Below are 20,260 nucleotides of genomic sequence, written 5' to 3'. Positions count from 1 at the left end.
GCTGATTGTCTAACTCTATATTCATTCTATTTTGTTTTGTTTTGTTTCTCTTACGTGACTATGACATGAAGTTTCATGATTCCCTCACTTAACACTTTAAAAGAACGTTCAGATCCTAAAACAACTTTTGGTTTGGCATTCTGTTTGCATGACAATTGTGATGTTAAAATGCAGAGTTCAGAAATGTTATTCTCATGATAATTGAAAATTGGCTAGCGAGAACAGATATATCAGAAGAAGGCTCCGTATGAATAGCAACAAAATGAATCTTAACTCAGATAGATCAGATCCTTTTAGCCAGAGTGCCACCTGACAGGGGTACGTTTTGATCTTCTTACCTGTATTTCTGTGATCTTCAGCTCACTATGCCGTTTGCTTCTAGCTCTGCCAACAAGTGTCTGCTGAAGGTAGCTGGATATGCTGCTCAGTTGGAGCAATATCAGAAAGCGACTGAAATTTTTGAACAGGTAGGTATGCTACTATTTGGTTTGTTAAAGCAGAAGTATAAATCAGAGGCATATTAATTAAAGCACTAACCTTTTTTAAAGAAAGGAAGTTGTAGTAAGGTTTATTATTACAGCATAAAATGCAATGAAAATAAATATTAAAAAGAGGGGGGGAATGCAGGATTTAAAAAAATGATAAAAGAGGAGAGAGAAATATGTTGATGTGGGTGAAGGTTCATTCTCTGAGCTTGTGGGTAGGTTTCTGAATGTTTCATTACCAGATTAGGTAATATCTACAACAGAGTTTAGGGGATGTCAGTGTCAGTGTTTTTCTGTTTATAAGGCCTCCAGGTGTGGGTGTGTCAAATGAGGGTCTTGTGACAGGTGAGACAGATCCTCACTTGACACACCTGCACCTGAAGACCTTATAAACAGAACATTGATACTGACATTCACTAAACTCTGCTGAAGATGTTTTCCAGCCTGGTAATGAAATGTTCAGAAACTAACCCACAAGCTCAGAGAACAAACTATTACCCTCATCCTACACCTGACCTACAGATTATTGCAAAAGATTTTGACTTCTGACTCTTTCCAAACAGTATAATACTAATACATTTACAATCTCAACTTTTTACAATACCTATCATTATTACAAGCCAGTTCTATAACTATAAAATGATTAAATCCTCAAACTAAATTCTATATGTCATTTTTCCTATTTCAAGCATAAAAACCAGAAGCGATATGCCAAAAAGAAACAAGACCAAATCAAATCTCTTTGTTTAAAGCAGTTTACATTAGCCTTCTTAACCAAATCCAGTTTTTTCTCCAGTTGTGGGAAATGATAGATATTTCTATTTACACTTATTAATCTGTTTAAACTATCAACATCTATGTTAACAAAAATCTATATAATCTTTCAAATTCTTTAACCTTAAAGGGAAAACTTTAATATTCATTTTAAGACTCTAAACATTTCTTAAGAAATTTCATCTTCATAACTAAAATCAATTACTTTTGATGCTTTAAAACTTCCTTTTGATATGCATACTTTAACATTCACTTTCAATAATACTTCGCAATTTTTTGAAATTATGCAAGCATTATATATTTTTAAAAAAACCAAAAATCAATAACTTCTTTTTCTTTCCCTTTTCCTCTTGAATATAAATAAATACATTCCAAATTTAATTTCAATAATATTTTACACATTTTAACAATTATCTATTCATCCCATTTTCAAACCTACTTTATAAGCAAAAAATAATATATTGGAATGTTCTTTTAATTACATACAGTATGGTAAACCAATAAAAAATCCATCCTAACCCTAGTGAACTTGTTAAATTTAAGTCACTGCCTTCAGCTTGTTCTTCTAAAACAAGACCCTTTTCTTCTTCAGAATGTCTATTAAATAAATATAAACTTCCCCTTTTCTTTTTTTTTTAAACAAATTTTATTAATTTTAAAGACAAACAAATCATCATTAACCATTACATACTTGAACCTTTTTCCATTATAAATTTTACAAGTCAAATAAAACCTTATTTTATACAATATAATTCTATTTTAAACCATTTCCATATGAGCATACAAATACCTCTTATCCAGTTTCTCTTTACTTTCTTTTACTCTTATTCAATTTCACTATTATTATTTCATCTATTTCTTTCTGACTTGGTTACCATTATTCTCATTCTATATTTCTGCAAGGTTTTATTAATTCTCCCAGAAACATAAACACACAACACACAAACATATAAAAATCTTTTAGGAAAGTAACTTGGCCCCAGGTACCTCTCTCTACATGGACTTCAATTATATTCATGCTCATCTTACATGTCATTACCTATTTTATTTACCATTCTATGTCTTCTATATTAGCTTCTCCACACATTTCACTCTTCTTAATTCTATCTTATTTAATCCATCTTAATTTGAGTCATTATATTTGTATCTTTTGTCCATTCTTTATTATCCCTTTATCTCATTCCTTATAATAAAAAAAAGAATTTCTCCTGAAATCACTAAACAGAGTATGATGCCTTTCTATCTTCCCCTAAAATAATTAGATTAATATTTAAAATAACACCTAATACCCAATCTGATTCTGCTTGGTACATTCTATCTACTATTTTTTTAATAAAAGAAAAATAATAAATTCAAAATGATTAAATACATAGTTAAATAATAGATTTAAATATTGAATCTTATAACATTCCCATTGCCTTTTCCAAAGACAAATGCTACAATAATAATTTTATAATAACATCAATACCATAGTCATATTAAACTCTTTTAATTAAAACTCAATATTCTAAACATTCCCTTTAACATTTTATTAAATTTTAAAATCAATCATTACTAAACATTTCAACATTTTAATCTCTTATTAACTCTTAAACCATTCTAATTTTCTATTTCTAATACAAATGCTACAATACCATCTTATGTACCTTGCAAAATCTTTTTTTAAAGAAATTATACTTTACCCTCTAAAAAAGATTCCTCTTTTCCCATCTGATTTCAAAACTTTGTGGCTTTTCTCCACCTTTCCCTTTCTTTCTTCTCCCACCAGACCTTTCTACCCCCCTTCTCCTAGCCTCTGCCTTGCTGGCTTCCCTTCTCTGTTGTGTTCCTTTTTTCTTTTGTTTACTATCATTATATTGATTTTGCACCTTATTTTTCTCTTTCTTGAGTGTTTTTTAAATCTTAAGTCCTTCATTTTCCTTCCTTTCTTTCTTCCTTCTTTCTTAGTTAAATTTTGAAATTCATTAAAGATGGCTTCTTCTTCTTCTTCTTCTTCTTCTTCTTCTTCTTCTTCTTCTTCTTCTTCTTCTTCTTCTTCTTCTTCTTCTTCTTCTTCTTCTTCTTCTTCTTCTTCTTCTTCTTCTTCTTCTTCTTCTTCTTCTTCTTCTTCTTCTTCTTCTTCTTCTTCTTCTTCTTCTTCTTCTTCTTCTTCTTCTTCTTCTTCTTCTTCTTCTTCCTCCTCCTCCTCCTCCTCCTCCTCCATCTGTTGTAGTGTTTGTTGATAGGTAGCAAGCGCCATTTCTAAAAAAAGGAAGGCTTCTTTCACACCATCTTTGCCATCTTTTTTGTTTGCTCATATTCTTTTCTCAGTTCCTCAACAGAAAAAGCCATTATAAATCTTTTCTTCCCCCTCTTTCTTCTTGCAACAACCAAGATATTTCAAAAATAGAACAATCCCAAAGTCATCAATCAATCCAAGCCAAGACAAAGTTCTCACTTTCTCTTCCTGGGGTAGTATCAATCAAAAAAAGAAAGTCCAAATCTGTATCTTAAAGCCTCATTGCAATACATTTCAGTCTTCAAATCCTTAAGGCATCTCCTCCAACAAAATCTTAACATATAAATATATTTTTGTCCTCTCCCTTCCCACTTATCACATAAAGCCAGTTTTTACCTGAAAAAGACAGGTTTCTCAGTATCCACTTGTTGATTCCGTAGGGAAGGAGAGTAAACTTTCCTTTCAGCACCTCAAAATTGCCGCTTGTTTTCTCTTCTGGAAAGTATCATTCAAAAAGCCATAATTTCCAGGAATTATGTTAAATATGTTTTAGAGTCCTGGGTCAACCAAGAAAAACTTTCACTTTCAAAGGCTTTCTCCTCTTCCTCCTGCGCATTCTTACTCAGCTGCCGGCTTCTTTGTGGCGGCCATTACGGACCGCCGCTGCACCGTCTTGGGAAAAGGGGGTTCTGCCGGCCGGGGAGGGGGTCTGCAACACCCCCAAACCCCTCTCCGGATCCCCCCTATCTTCAGCCGCCCCTGCAGGGCAGCCTTAGCTCCAAACCCGTCCGGATCGGAGCACCAAAACGGCTAGCGCAGCAGGGATCGCGCAGTATCGCGAATCCTGCCGCCGCGAAGCCGACAAACCGGAAGTTCCCTTTTCTCAAGAGCTTCTTCAATATGAGTTTTAAAATAAATATGTCAGCATTGTCAATTTCCATTTTGATTTTGGAGTTCCAAAACTTGTTCTCTTGAGGATTGGTACGTTTACTTGCAATTCTTCTTCTTTTAATTGCACTGGGAGACTTGTAATTAATCTATCTTCATTGTAGGCACTGTTGCTGATTTATATTCCAAAATTAAGCCTGGTACATTGTCAAACACTAGTAGCCCTTCTGCTTTTTCAGCAATAAAGTGATTGTAGCCCCATTTCCAATATTTAAAACTTTCTGGAATTATTTAAAATCTTAAAAATCCATTTACCCTTACAAACTGCTTTAATATCTAGTTTGTAAGTTACTACTATGAATGTTAAGTGATCATGTGATAAGAATGCCTGGCTAGGATGAAATGCTTGAAGATTTCTGTTGATTGTTGAACTTTTGCCAAACAATAATGTGCATGAGATTCAATATATGTAAATCCCTGTTGTTTGGAAAATGTATTATAAAATTTAAAAAGTATTTGTAATGCCAGGTCTTACAGAGAAATTTAAGGAACAATGTGACATTTGGGAACTTTGGAAAATAGGCCCTTTTGTAGGAAAATATATAGTGGGAAAATATCAAATATGAGAACAGGGATTCTCGAGGAACTAAAATATTGTTTTCAACCATGTTCTGCTTTTTCTCATACTTTCTCAACTATAAATGTAATTTTTATCTCCCTAGATTGCTACAAGTACAATGGATAATCCATTGCTCAAGCACAGTGCAAAGGACTACTTCTTTAAAGCAGCTTTATGTCACTTTATTGTTGATGAGTTGAACGCGAAGGTTAGTGCAATTGTTTTATGTACTACAATTATAGAGATCAGAATGCCATAGTATCCTAAGAATAAACAAAATATTTTATTAGTTATATATTATCAATAATGCCTGCTCTTATTGCATGAAATCACAGAAGTTCTGCTTTCTAATCTGAATACTCTTTCTGTATGTTCCTAGTTAAACATAGGAATCCCAGAAGAACGATAAGATTGCTTTGTAGACTTGCCATATGACTTAGCTGACAATTTTATGTGTCATGCCCCTGGTGGAGACTGACTCTGAGGGAGAGGAGGAACAGCCGACAGGGAGTGGAAATGTGGCTCCAGAGGTTGTGGGGGAGGCTGGGGAAGGGCAGAGGCCGGCTGAGCAGTCAGAGGAGGACCCAGGCCCATCCCCTATCCATCCTAGGGCACGCAGGGAGGAGAGGATAAGGGAGAGACATGGTCTCCTCGGGAGGAGGGGGCCTTGATCCTCTTCATGGGCTGCAGGTGTGAGAACTGCATAAGAGTTTGGACCTGCGTTCTGGCAAACGCTGGAGACAAAGCATGTTTTATTTTGGTTTGAGGTTATCTTGGTTGGCATCCTTCCAACAGACTGTGTCTTGTTATCTCCTTGAATTTGGTAAATACTTCTCCTGTTCCATTGTGGAAATTTCATCATTGTAGTTTGTTTGGTTTTTTATTTCACCTCTATCTGCTCATTAAATTCGGACTGTATTGCTTTCTTTTGAAGACGATTTTTGAGTACGTTTTATCTCCAACTGAGAATTATTGAACAGTGGGGCCAAGTTGGAGGCATTAAAGGACATTTATTTATGTTTTGGATTTTGTTATGTTTGTGTTACACTCTGAGTCACCACATTATGTGCCTGTTAGAACCAGAGTTGTCATTTGCAAATATGGACCCATAGTTTTGAATTCAGTATAAAATATTTGTTTTATTCATTATTCAAAAACAATGTTCCATGTTTTCATTATTTCAGACAATATATATTGGAATTGACAGCAAGGCCATATTTGCTGAAAACAATTGAATATGCTGAAAGCCTCGTGTTTGACCATTGCAGTTGTTTGTATCACTATTACTTTATGGAATCTTCCAATCTAATACTAATGTGCAATGCAAATAATATTCACATAATGCTGCATTTTGCAAGAATTGCAGTTCATGGCAAGTTGAGAATCAATTTACCTGCTGTGAGCAGGAGATGCATAGACAGAACTCAACCTAAGCTGTAGATATGGACTTCATAGTATTTTTTCTGAGCAGAAAATGGCAGCTTGCTTGAGTGACTTTTAATGGACTAATTGTGGGATGGGACGGGCTTAAGCAATCTCTCTGTAGGGAGTAAGGAAGGTGGCCTTGACAGAGATGTATGCAGTTTTTTTTTTATCAAAGTGATGAGGGGTGAAACATATTTTAAGTCCACAATAGATTTACTCTATAGTATTCAGAGGCAGCTCAGATGGACACCTCCCTAATTCACTGAAATATAAGCAGAAAGAGGAGATTCAGCACAATCAGATCTGCAAGATTCTGTTATTATAGCCACTCTCAACAAAAATAATGTTAACATTCATATGGATTTGATCCGGTCCACCTAGTAGCTGTAGTGTAGTGTAGCTGACATTCTCTTCCCTGTTATTCCTCAAGTGAAGAACATGTCATGCAGTTCCATTTCTGAAAAACATATTGGGAGGCTTTCTCTTCTTAAATGTGGTTTAGTATAATCTTAAAATATCTCAATTTGTCACTGTACGAAAGGCAGGCATGTGGCCACTCAGATTCATCAAAACATGTGACTTTGTTTTGAGCATAACCTGTGTATGTGATGGTGTCAAATGGCTATTCAACATGGCAGAGTTGGGTAGTTTTCTGAGAAAACATCTATTATGAGATAACACTGTTTGATATGAAGTAAACGCAGTTGTTATTTTTCAGCTGGCTCTTGAGAAATATGAAGAAATGTTCCCAGCCTTCACAGATTCAAGGGAATGTAAATTATTGAAAGTAAGTGAAACAACATATTTTTTTTTAATTGTGTTGAAAACAGAATTGATGGATAATTGCTAGTCTTCGTTAGAAGTATTATATTTATGAAGCAGTGATGAAGGATTATGGTCACACTGTGAAAAGAGAGGAAGAATGACCATCCCAATTTACATGTTAAAAAGTAACCTGTTATTTCTTGGTCTGACTTAAAAATTAGCTATGTGGAAATATGTTTCAGGCTAATTTCAAATCCCTGCAAGTCAGGAGGCAGATCATCTCTCATTATTCCATTGGAACTCTTAAAATGGATGAAACCATTCCCTAAAAGATCTTATAAAACAAAAAGAAGCTGATTATTTTCAATGCTCTTCTTTTGGAACATGGTGGAAGAATTCCCAAGACTCTTTAGCTCCTCTAACAAATTTCCCATGCTAGTAATACACATGGGAATGCATCACATAGGCTTAAAGATACTACAAGGCACTAGTTTTTGAAAAGTTATGTTGGAGGGACAGTTGCTGTTTGCTTCGCTCTTTCCTGTCAAAGAAAGAATGCTTTAAATGGACAACGGGGTACACAGATAGTGCCATTTGGATTCACTGGATAGCGTTTCTGAAATGGGGGACTTCTAGCTAGAGATGGGCTACAGACTAGAAATGCTGGGATTGGGAAGAGTAGTTAGGATGGAGAATCATTTAATAATGAGCACCATAAAAACAAGACAGGATATAGAACACAGAATAGTAGGGTTGGAAGGGACCTTGGAGGTCTTCTATTCCAACCCATTGCCTGTGGCAGGAGATCCTACTATCATTCAGACTTTGGGGGGGGGGCTTGATGGGGTGGATACACATGATCATAGAAAAATAACAGGACAGAGTATCAGAGTTGGAAGGGACATCAGCAGCCTCCCAGTCCAACCCTCCACCCAAGCAGGGGACCCTATAACCTATACCGACTCAAACAAATAGCTGTCTTAAATGTCAAGTCATGTGAGCCAAGGATTCCATTGTGGCTCTATAAATGCATAGCATAGGGAAACAGGAAGAACCAAAATTTTGAATGCAGGAAGGCAAATATAATTTAGGAGGCATTGCTAAACCAGATGGACAAAACTTGTAAGTGAAATGCAGGGATTGAAGCATAAAACTATTCAAAAGGAATAGGCCAGACAGAAGGGAAGAAAGAGTGGCATATGTGAAAACAGTGCCCATATATATTGAGATTCAGGTATTTAAGTTTGAGGCTCCAGTCAAGAGCATTTTTGTGAAAACACAAGAAAAGGAAGCACCAAAGATGTTAGGAAGATTGGGAGGTATTACTAATAGACAATCCATTTAGAAGATCTGCTAAATGTCTTCCTCTAGTAGTTTAGAGACACCTAAGAGAAGAAGGGCATCATAATTATGGGAATCCACAAGTACAGGGGAAACTCGAAAAATTAGAATATTGTGCAAAAGTTCATTTATTTCAGTAATGCAACTTAAAAGGTGAACCTAATATATGAGACAGACTCATTAAATGCAAAGCAAGATAGTTCAAGCCGTGATGTGTCATAATTGAGATGATTATGGCTTACAGCTCATAAAAACCCCAAATCAACAATCTCTGAAAATTAGAATATTGTGAAAAGGTTCAATATTCTAGGCTTAAAGTGTCCCACTCTAATCAGCTAATTAAGCCATAACACCTGCAAAGGGTTCCTGAGCCTTTAAATGGTCTCTCAGTCTAGTTCAGTAAGAATCACAATCAATGGTCTCTCAGTCTAGTTCAGTAAGAATCACAATCATTCTGCTGACCTGACAGTTGTGCAGAAAACCATCATTGACACCCTCAAAAGGTAATTGCAAACGAAGTTGGATGTTCCCAAAGTGCTGTATCAAAGCACATGAATAGAAAGTTATGTGGAAGGGAAAAGTGTGGAAGAAAAAGGTTCACAAACAGCAGGGATGACCGCAGCCTGAGAGGATTGTCAGGAAAAGGCCATTCAAAAGTGTTGGGGACTTTCACAAGGAGTGGACTGAGGCTGGAGTCAGTGCATCAAGAGCCACCACACACAGACGGATCCTGGACATGGGCTTAAATGTCGTATTCCTCTTGTCAAGCCGCTCCTGAACAACAAACAACGTCAGAAGCGTCTTACCTGGGCTAAAGAAAAACAGAACTGGTCTCTTGCTCAGTGGTCCAAAGTCCTCTTTTCTGGTGAGAGCAACTTTTGCATCTCATTTGGAAACCAAGGACCCAGAGTCTGGAGGAAGAATGGAGAAGCACACACTGCAAGATGCTTGAAGTCCAGTGTGAAGTTTCCACAGTCTGTGTTGATTTGGGGAGCCATGTCATCTGCTGGTGTTGGTCCACTGTGCTTCATTAAGTCCAGGGTCAACGCAGCCGTCTACCAGGAGATTTTGGAGCACGTCATGCTTCCTTCCGCAGACGAGCTTTATGGGGATGCTGATGTCATTTTCCAGCAGGACCTGGCACCTGCCCACACTGCCAAAAGCACCAAAACCTGGTTCAATGACCATGGGATTACTGTGCTTGATTGGCCAGCAAACTCGCCTGACCTGAACCCCATGGAGAATCTATGGGGCATTGCCAAGAGAAAGATGAGAGACATGAGACTGAACAATGGAGAAGAGCTGAAGGCCGCTATTGAAGCACCCTCATCTTCCATAACACCTCAGCAGTGCCACAGGCTGATAGCTTCCATGCCACGCCACATTGAGGCAGTAATTGCTGCAAAAGGGGCCCAAATCAAGTACTGAGAACATCTGCATGCTTATACTTTTCAGAGGTCCGATATTGTTCTATGTACAATTCTTGTTTTATTGATTGCATGTAATATTCTAATTTTCGGAAATTGTGGCTTTGGGGTTTTCATGAGATGTAAGCCATCATCATCATCACAATTATGACAAATCACAGCTTGAACTCTCTTGCTTTGCATGTAATGAGTCTACCTCATATATTAGTTTCACCTTTTAAGTTGCATTACTGAAATAAATGAACTTTTGCACGATATTCTAATTTTTCAAGTTTCACCTGTATATCGATATTTATGCAAAGCTAACAGCCAATGCAAGAAAATGCCAATAATGCTTCATTGATCTTGCTGTCCGATTCATTTTCCAGAAGTTAGAAGAAGTGCCATTGCTATCAGCTCTTTTATACAGTATCTGTTTCTAAACAATAGGAATGAGCTGAAGAAATAAAAGCAGTGAAGACCTTAAAAGGAAATGAACTTGTCCTCTTGCTCAGAGTACTACAGAAAGAGAAACTGGAGAATAATTGAACATGCATACTAGAGATTTCAGAAGTTCTGGTTTCAACAAGCTTAAAGAAGTAATAGGAGGGATCCTATAGACAAAAATCCTTAGTTCAAAGGGACGTTATGATGGTTATGAACTGCTTAAAGATATCTGAAGTACATTTGCACTATTCCATTGAAAGTAAAATGGGGATTAGCTGAGGAAAATATTAAAGTTTTATAGGATTTTTTTTATCAATCTAAGAATTAAAAGTGAGATAAAGTAGATGATGATGGGGATAGGTAGGTAGATGATTGATAGGTAGACAGATGATAGATAGATAGATAGATAGATAGATAGATAGATGATAGATAGATAGATAGATAGATAGATAGATAGATAGATAGATAGATAGATGATAGATGATAGATAGATAGATAGATAGATAGATGATAGATAGATAGATAGATAGATAGATAGATAGATAGATAGATAGATAGATAGATAGATAGATAGATAGATATAGATGATAGACAATAGATAGATGTAGGTAGGTAGGTAGGTAGATAGAAATAGATGATAAACAGATAGATATAGATAGATGGATAGGCAGACAGACAGACCATACCATGCCTATGTTATGTGTTCATTGGCATGAATGTAGGTTAAGAGACTATACTAGATAGAGAAGACGACAGATAGCAGTGAACAACATGTCAAAAATATCTAGGTATCTTTGTGACAAGCTGAACATGAACAAAAGACATGATATCAATGCTTAAAAAAAGCAAGCTTAGTTGTATCAGCAATAGTGTCAAAATAAAAAGAAATTGTCCTTTATTTTGGGGTTGGTCAGATACATCCTGAATATTGTGTTCAATTCTGAGTGCTATATTTTAGAAAAGTCTTTACAAATTAGAGACTGTCTTAAACTGTTGACCTTACTTTTGATGGATGAAACAGGCTGGATGCCCATCTATCAAGGATACTGTAATTATGGATTCCCATAATGAGCCTGCAAGGATTGTATTAAATGTTCTCCAACTCTTCCATGATTTTAAGTTCCTTGTCCCTTTTGGTCTAGTGTAGTTTCCGAGCTATACTCTATTCTTGTTTAATTTCCTTTTCCTTATATTAAAGGAACATACCGGGCTACTCTGTAATTCCTGCTCTGGTAGGAGAGCACCCGAAGAAGCATTTATAGAAAAACAAAAATAATAATGTTGTGTTTCTCTTCTTGCCATTTCCATGCTGGGGAGCTTCTCCTCCCAAGTTTCATCCTCTTCCTTTTTCATTGATATGGAATCAGTGCATACTGTAGTGGAATGGTCCTCAAATAGAATTCTTGAATACTTTTCTCAAAACTCTGGGCTGCCACTGCTCCTATCTTATCTATAAATGCTTATCTGTAAATCTACTGTGGGGACCTCAGTATGATGTAGGTACATGCCTGAATCTTACTCTCTCTCTATCCACAATTAAATCTACAGTGAGCTGGGATCTCAGAACAGTATGGTCTTCCCCATTCCACTGCCTATAACTATGCCATTATGAGGTCATAGTCTCTGAATATATATCTGGGAGCAGTGGTGGGATGCTGCCGGTGCAACAACCGGTTCGCTAAACGCGCGCTTCGCACGCGCTATGCATACATGCACAGCTTCCAAAACTACTTCCCTTCAATGTTACTTTGGGGAAGTAACACAGCTGAGGCATGGCAATCTGCTCTGCCGCGCGAATCAGCTTAGTAGATATAGGTGAGTACAGCGCAGGGGCGGGTGGGCGGGCCCACATGATTGTCGGAGCGAACCAGTTAAGAGCCATCATCGGAGCTAGGGGTTCACCCAAACCGTTCCAAACCGGCAGAATCCCACCCCTGTGTGGGAGTAACTGCAAGCACTTTAGCAAGATACAAGATTTGATGGTCTGAATAGGACTGGGGAGAAAAGATTTGGATATTAATGGCTTTTTCTAGTTGAAGGCTCTCAGTAATTAGATATTTTATAAAATGTCTCTTCACATAATGCATCGGGTTTTTTCACTTGTAGAGAATATAAATGGAGTTCTTTCACATACCCATCCCTCATAAAAATTGTAATAAGAAGATCATTTTTGCTGGTAACCTTGTTATATTGTCTTGCTAGAAATTACTGGAAGCTCACGAAGAACAAAATAGCGAAGCATACACTGAAGCAGTAAGTAGACCTTTATTTTAATTAAACTACACCAATTACATTTGCACTGTTTCAGATCAGAAAAAAATCAACTTTTTGTCTCATGAGCATTTTTGAACCACAACCAGGCAACTGGTACAATCAAGCAACAGAAGCATCGATTACAGTCTAACCTGATGTACATCTAGTTTGAATTCAGTAGGTCTTAGTTAAATGGGTATCAGATGCACCCTCCGTAAAATTTAGTTTATACTGAAAGCAGTTGGCTTTGAAATTATGATTAACTCGTTTCACTGATTTCAAGGGAGCTAATTTGATTTGAATCTAACTTATTTGACTTGTAGAACTTGAAATGAGAGGTTTATGTATACCGTGTTTCTCAGACAATACAGCCTCCACCAATAGGAAGGCCCAGCATGATTTCTAGGCATGAGGTGAAATTAAGCCCCACCCCCAAAATTTAGGCCTATTTAAACCATGCATTTCCCCGCCATTTCTCACATCGTTCGTTAGAACTACACGAGGTGAAGAGAAATGGGGGGGAAGGGTGGGGGTGAGTGGGGAGAAAACTTGCCTTTAGGAGTGCCCTGCAGGTAGCCTAGGCTAGAATACCCCGATAGTCAATAGAAGCTCCCCGAAGGCAGAGTCCCCAGCTGCTTCAGGGCATGGCATGGCTGCCCGTGTCCCCTCGCCTTTAGGCAGTCTCTTTTGGGCGATGGATGCTCCCTAAGTGCAGTCACCAGCCACTTCGATCAGCCGGTAGAAGCGGCCTCGGGGCGAGCGCACACACACACTCCCCTCGCCACAAGGCCACTTCTATCGGCCGACGAAAGCTCCCCAAAGGCAGAGTCCCTAGCTGCTTCGGGGCGTGGTGTGGCTGCCTGTGTCCCCTCGCCTTTAGGCAGTCTCTTTCAGGCGATGGAAGCTCCCCAAGTGCAGTCACCAGCTACTTCGATCGGCCAATAGAAACGGCCTCGTGGCGAGGGGAGTGTGTGTGTGTGCTCGCCCTGAGGCCGCTTCTACCTTCCAATCGAAGTGGCTGGTGACTGCACTTGGGGAGCTTCCGTCTCCCGAAAGAGACTGCCTAATGGCGAGGGGACACGGGCAGCCACACCACGCCCCGAAGCAGCTGGGGACTCTGCCTTCAGGAAGCTTTTGTTGGCCGATAGAAGCAGCCTTGCGGCAAGGTACGTGCATATGCGCCGCTCTAGGTGGGGGAGGAAATTAATTCACCCCCGAAAAGACGGCCTAGCCGTTTTTTTGGGGGGTCAAAATAAAATAAGGCCCGGCCTTATTTTGTGAGAAACACGGTAATATTTTGATGACGATATCATCATACTTTGCCTTGGTATTTAAATTTTCTGAATAAGTTAAATAAATGGAATGAATGAATGAATGAATGAATGAATAAATAAATAAATAAATAAATAAATAAATAAATAAATAAATAAATAAATAAATAAATAAATAAATAAATAAATAAATTCAGTGCTAAAGTAGGGCTGGACATGTTGGGAGATCCATTTCCAATTGCTTCCTTGTTTCATGGAAACTTCATTGTGTCGGAATACTCTGCTGTCTTTTCTCAATGGAACATGTATACTCCTCTCTGGTTATTAAGGGTCATCTGATTAATTTCTGGGCTATCTAGGGTCAAATGGGGAGAAGAACTTACAGCCTCATAGGGAAACAGCCTTGTAAGTAAGCGTGCAGTTAGTCTGCAATGATATTTGTCAGCCTGCTGGTGGATGAGAGGCAGGGCTGGAATTCTACCTGGTCAGTCCGGTTCTATAGAACCGGTTGTTATGATTCTGCCCAGTTTAGAAAACTGGCAAATCGCACCACTGGCTGGTCCTGTCCCTCTCCTCCCCGCCCCCTCACTCCTTACCTGGCATGCACACCATCCAACTTGCCTGCATTAGCCTAATTTTTGGTAAGTTGCTATTTTTCCTTTTATTTTCTGACTATCAGCTGTGCCGGGAGATTTAGATTAGCTAGAAAGCAGGAAATCGTTGGATTTCTTGCTTTCTAGCTAATCTAAAAACAGAGCTGAACCTTCCTTAGGACTGAAGCTTTTATTTTTCAGTGCAGGCTCAGGTAGCAGATTGCAGAATGGTAGATCTCTAAGTGAATCTGTGATTCTGGGAGCAACTCAATCTGCCTGCCTGCCTGCTCTGCCTGATTTTGGGTAAAGGTTGCTCTTTTTTAATGAAAAATTCAATATTTATATAAATATTTATAATATTTACATATAAGCCATGCCCACCCAGTCATGTGACCACCAAGTCATGCCCAGTCAGCAAGCCATGCCTACCCAGTCACATGGCCACCAAACCACACCCACAAATTAGGCCACACCCACAGAACCTGTTGTTAAGAAATTTGAATCCCACCCCTGCTGAGAGGGGAAAGCTAGAAAACAAATTTTGTTCTTCCTCAAATAGCCCATTATTATTCTTGGATGCTTTGTATTCTAGGTGGTCATAAGAACAGGTGTAATGCAGTCTCACTCCTGCTGCAGCAGGAAATTCTTTTACTAAGTGGGAGGTAAAAAGAAGCTGAAAAACATTGCAGTTTTTCTCACCCCAGATTCTTAAAGCTGCTCAAACGAGTGGGTTGGTGGTGTTGAATGGTTTTGCAATATGTACAGTAATTTTTTTTCTACTTACTTTTAACTAAACAATGGTGCTATATTTATAGTTTTCTTCTTGGGCACAATTCTTAAAATCACACACACACACAAAGAAAATGTGAATTCTGTGCTGATGCTACATCACCTGATCATTTACCTCTATCTAGGTTAAAGAATTTGATTCAATATCCCGCTTGGATCAATGGCTCACAACCATGTTACTCCGCATTAAAAAGTCAATTCAAGGAGAGACCGATGGGGACCTAAAGTGAACTGTCTGTGCAGCGTGTGGCATTGTGACTTGTCTGTTGAAATATCCTGTGTCATGGCCAAGGATCATTATGGAATATATGATCAATGCTTTCTGCTTAATTGACTGGTGTCTTATTTAATATCCTGTTGTGGCTCATTCATTGTAACTGTGAACATGAATTTATATTGTTTTTCATTTCTCAAGAGAAAATGAATTGATCTTATGCATGTTTACTCAGAAAGGCAAGTCCCACTAAATTCATGGATCTTCCTCATAACTGAGCATAGGATTGTGTTTAAGTTAACTCTGAAGTAAGTTCTCATGAAAGCCATATTCAAACCAGTCTGACACTAAATTATATTCTCATGATATGAGACTCCATACATCCTAGAAATAGTGTTTTTCAACGTTGTTTACTGCAGGATCATCACAAAAGGACACTGCTTATTGAATATTTTAAGATATTAACCAATATTATGTTGTTCACATGTGATTTGTACTACCACAGGTATAACACAATGAGTCACAACACTGAATAACACTGAGATGGTAACCAAAATACAAGTTATCCTTGCAGTGCAATCCCAAGCATGATTCAGTGGAACAAGGTTGTGTGAAGCTTCAGTCATGTTTCATAATGAAGAATAAGACCCAAGGGGTGGCCTCGGGATCCATTTCTAGCCTCCTTTCTCCCACTTCTGCAGATGCCTTCCCTGGACATTGCCTGGCCATCAGAATTATGTGACAGAATATGTCGTTGAGGGAATCCTTAAAATGACGTATTAGAGCATGGCTGTGTCATCTGCCTACAGCACCCGTGATTGTTGCCCACTCAACAATCCTGATCTGGAGGAGGCAGTGTTTGAACAGTAATCAGCTGGAGCAGTAGACCTCTGTTTGTTAAGTGTGGTGAGGTGACTGCACCAACAGGGAGTCACAAAGTGACTGGGCTCCAACTTGCTGCCCAATTCATCCCACTGTCTGAAGTAGACTTTCACAATGGGATTGGAGTTAGCCTTGTAAGTCCCATTTTGGGCAAAGATGCTTTGGGTTGCACTATAAAGACCAGCTTGATTTCTAGAGGGTATCCTCAAAAATGATCCACCATCTGTAATAAACAAGAGAGTAGATTGGAAACTGGAATTATATAATTATAATTCCAGTTGAATTGAAAAGAAAAATGAAAATATTTTTCACCAGAAATGCTCATTCCTCTTGCCTGTCTAAACTGGGATACTTTAAATCTATGAGAGTGTATATTTTATTTGTGATAAATGACACAGGGAATTGTTGGATCAAATACTATTTATACTGTTGACTTTCTGTCAATATGAATCTATATGTGATTGTTTCAATAGTTGCTGGTAAAAAAAAAAAACCTGCCATTTTTATCTACACAGTGTGCATGGGTAGATATGAATTCAGTAGGTATGTGAAACTACAGAATAATCTGGGTCTGAAATAAGTAACAGAGGAAGTATAGGAAACAGATTGTTTATCCAAATTGTTTTTCTCGTGTCTGGTCCACATAGGATGAAGTGATGGTTGCTTGGTATGATAATGCTGACTACTACAGCAGATGAGAAGACTATACATGTTGACACTTCTTTACATACAGATTCCCTCAAAGGGAAAATCAGCACAGCACAACAGTCTAGAGATAATTTTTCTCTTCTCTGGTCTTGGGTTTTGCTTTCTGCTTCTACAATGGCATCTCACTCTAAAAGTATAAAGACATACAGGTTATTCGATCTACCTTCTGCTTTTCTGCTTTATCAGACCTTTGACCTAGCTTGCTGTGTATTTTACAAAGACTGTGTGTGTGTGTGTGAGAGAGAGAGAGAGAAAAGAGAGGAAGAAAGAAATTCTCAGCTCTGCAGGTGACAGTCATCTGAAGAAGCCTACACTATTATAAGGACAGAATAAGCATATCCCTGTTCTTATCATTGGCTTTCTCATGTTGTTGCTGCTGTACTTTCAGCTTTAACAATATTTGTACTCTTAATTTCCATTCATCTTATACTTTTAGCTAGGAGAGTATTTCTCAAATGGTATTGGCAGTGAAGCATAGATGATAGAAGGAACAGAGGCAGCCAGTGGATAATAGATGTGGAAGATAAGACATATTTATGATATGAGTGCCATACAGGTTTATCTTAGGGCTTAGTCCACTGCAACCCACCCAAATGAAATGAGTCTAGATTTAAAGAGGGTTCCAGTGAAAGATCATTAGACATGTGAAATGTGTTCACTAGCATTGTAGTAGGAGAAGGAAGATTGACCTACAGCTATTTTTTTAGCTTTTATACTTGACACACAAACATATGCATTATTTAATTAAACTATAATTACAGAGTTGAAAGGGACTTTGGAGAGCTTTTAGTTCAACCCCCTGCTTAAGCAGGAAACCCTATACTATTTCAGACACATGGTTCTCCAATCCCTTCTTAGAAATCTCCAGTATCGGAGCATTCACAACTTCTGGAGGCAAGTTGTTCCACTGATTAATTGTTCCAGCTGTCAGGAAATTTCTTATTTCTAGGTTTGTTCTCTCCTTGATTAGTTTCCACCCATTGCTTCTTGTCCTGACTTCAGGTGCTTTGGAGAATAGGTTGATCCCCTTTTCTTTGTGGCATCCCCATAGATATTAGAACATTAATCATTAAACTAGACATATCTAATTCCTGCAGCTGTTCTTCATATGTTTCAGCCTCCAGTCCCCTAATCATCTTTGTTGCTCTTCTCTCTAGTCTTTCTAGATCTCAACATATTTTTTATAGTATGGCGACCAAAACAGGATGCAATATTCCAAGTGTGATTTTGTCAGGGCATAATAAAGTGGTATTAACACTTTGCATAATCTTTGATTCCATATCTCTGTTAATGCAGTTTAGGACTATATTAGAGGGGTTTTTTGGTAGCTGAAGCTTAATGGTTTACCTGTAAATAGAAGGTGGCTGCACCCAGCAAACTTTGCCCGATATGAAAGACCTAAGCAGCGTCAAGAGCTGCTTAGCGCTTAGAAGGAGACCATAGTTATAAACTAGCTTGGGAAGAAACCCAGGAAAAAGGAATAGGAAATTATTTCCTATTTCTTCCCAAATGAATCATGGAGGTGTTCAGTGGTGATTGAAGAATTAATCTCAACTTTTTTGGTATCCCTGAAAATTATTTGTAATGCTTTTTGTTACTACCACTTTTCTGTACCATGTGTTCACTATGTTCAAATTTATTCATATGCTGGGGCTAAAGATGGCTTCCCAAGGTCAGAAGGAGATCTCTGGCCTTGGAAAGCAAATCCAGTATTATGCTCTTCCTTTTCTTCTTATCGCTATCTGTGTTTGGTGGTTTCCAGTTTATTTTATTTATTTATTTATTTATGTGTTTGTTTTTGTCAATTGTTTACAAGATAATAGGTATAAGTAAAAACCTAGTTATGAATACATGGATACATATAAGAAAAATAAAAAATAAAAGAAACAATAGGACAGGGACAGTAGACACATTGATGCACTTATGCACACCCCCTACAGACCTTAGGAAAGGGGTGAGGTCGATAGTAGGCTGTCTAAGGTTTGGGGTTTGGGGAAGAAACCACAGAGTCAGAATATTCCAGACATTGACCACTCTGTTGCTGAAGTCGTATTTCCTGCAATCAAAATTGGTGCGATTAACCTTGAGTTTGTATCGTTTGCTCTTGTCTTGTTATGGTTGAAGCTGAAGTATTCATTGACAGGTAGGACATTGCAATGTATGATTTTATATACTATACTTAGATCGGACCGAAGGCGGTGTAGTTCTAGGTTTTCTAGGTCTAGAATTTCGAGTCTGGTGGCATAAGGTATTCTGCAACGAGTAGTGGAGAACTCTTCTTGTGAAATATTTCTGGACTTTCTCAACTGTGTTAATATCAGATATGTAATGTGGGTTCCAGATTGATGAGCTGTATTCGAGTATTGGTCTAGCAAATGTTTTGAATGCTCTAGTTAGTAGTGTGATATTACCAGAGAAAAAGCTACGTAGGATTAGGTTAACAACTCTTAATGCCTTTTGGGCTATGTAGTTACAGTGGGCTCTAGCACTTAGGTCATTAGAGATGAGTACTTCAAGGTCCTTGACAGAGTTTGGATCATCAACAAGGTCTTGACTATTCAGCCTGTATTTTATTTTCTGATTTTTTATTTTTATTTGTAGGACAGAGCATTTATTTGTTGAGATTTGAAGTTGCCATTTGTTTGACCATTCTGATACATAGTCGAGGTCTTTTTTTGAAGTTTGGAGATCCCTTATGTTGGAAAGGTCTAAAACGAATGTCAAACTCAAGGTCTGGGGGCTGGATCCGGCCCCCAGGATACTTAAATCTGGCCTGTGGGGCCACCCTGGAAACAACAAAGGACTGGCCCACGGTGCTTCTGCCAGCGAAAATGGGCTCCCGAGCTCCGTGTTCGGCTGCCACAGCCTCCTGCAACTGCCATTGAAAACAGCTCGGTAGGGCCCATTTTCACTGGCAGAGGGTTGCAGGAGGCCGTGGCAGCTGAAAACAGAGCTCGGGAACCCGTTTTCGCTGGCAGAGCGCTTGGGTCACCACAGACACCCCTGACAGGAGTGTAGTCAAGCTGGCTGCACACACCCTGCCCCTTCCACCCCAGCCCCCCGAGGTCAAACACAACCCTGATGCGGCCCTCAATGAGTTTGACGCCCCTGGTCTAAAAGCATTGTGCAATCAGAGTTGGGCTGGGGGGGGCAGGGGAAGAACCATCTAGGAATGAGTTTAG

At 38.5% G+C, this 20,260-nt stretch overlaps 1 protein-coding gene across 1 annotated transcript in view; it reads left to right on the top strand.

The window, feature by feature from the left end:
• Nucleotides 1–17,159, top strand: part of NAPB (NSF attachment protein beta) — a 32,836-nt gene extending 15,677 nt beyond the window's left edge. The window contains exons 7-11 of the mRNA XM_026668412.2: nucleotides 383–467; nucleotides 5,088–5,192; nucleotides 7,128–7,196; nucleotides 12,571–12,621; nucleotides 15,400–17,159. Of these exons, the coding sequence (XP_026524197.2) occupies nucleotides 383–467; nucleotides 5,088–5,192; nucleotides 7,128–7,196; nucleotides 12,571–12,621; nucleotides 15,400–15,504 (415 nt within the window). The 3' untranslated portion in view covers nucleotides 15,505–17,159. The remainder of the gene's footprint in view (nucleotides 1–382; nucleotides 468–5,087; nucleotides 5,193–7,127; nucleotides 7,197–12,570; nucleotides 12,622–15,399) is intronic.
• The last annotated feature ends 3,101 nt before the right edge of the window (nucleotides 17,160–20,260 follow it).

This window comes from Notechis scutatus, chromosome 1 (genome assembly GCF_049901735.1).
Source record: "Notechis scutatus isolate UNSWTSFEM ecotype Mainland chromosome 1, rNotScu1.2, whole genome shotgun sequence".
NCBI lineage: Eukaryota > Metazoa > Chordata > Lepidosauria > Squamata > Elapidae > Notechis > Notechis scutatus.
Note: the sequence above shows the minus strand (reverse complement) of the source record. Positions and strands in the feature narration are given on the sequence as shown.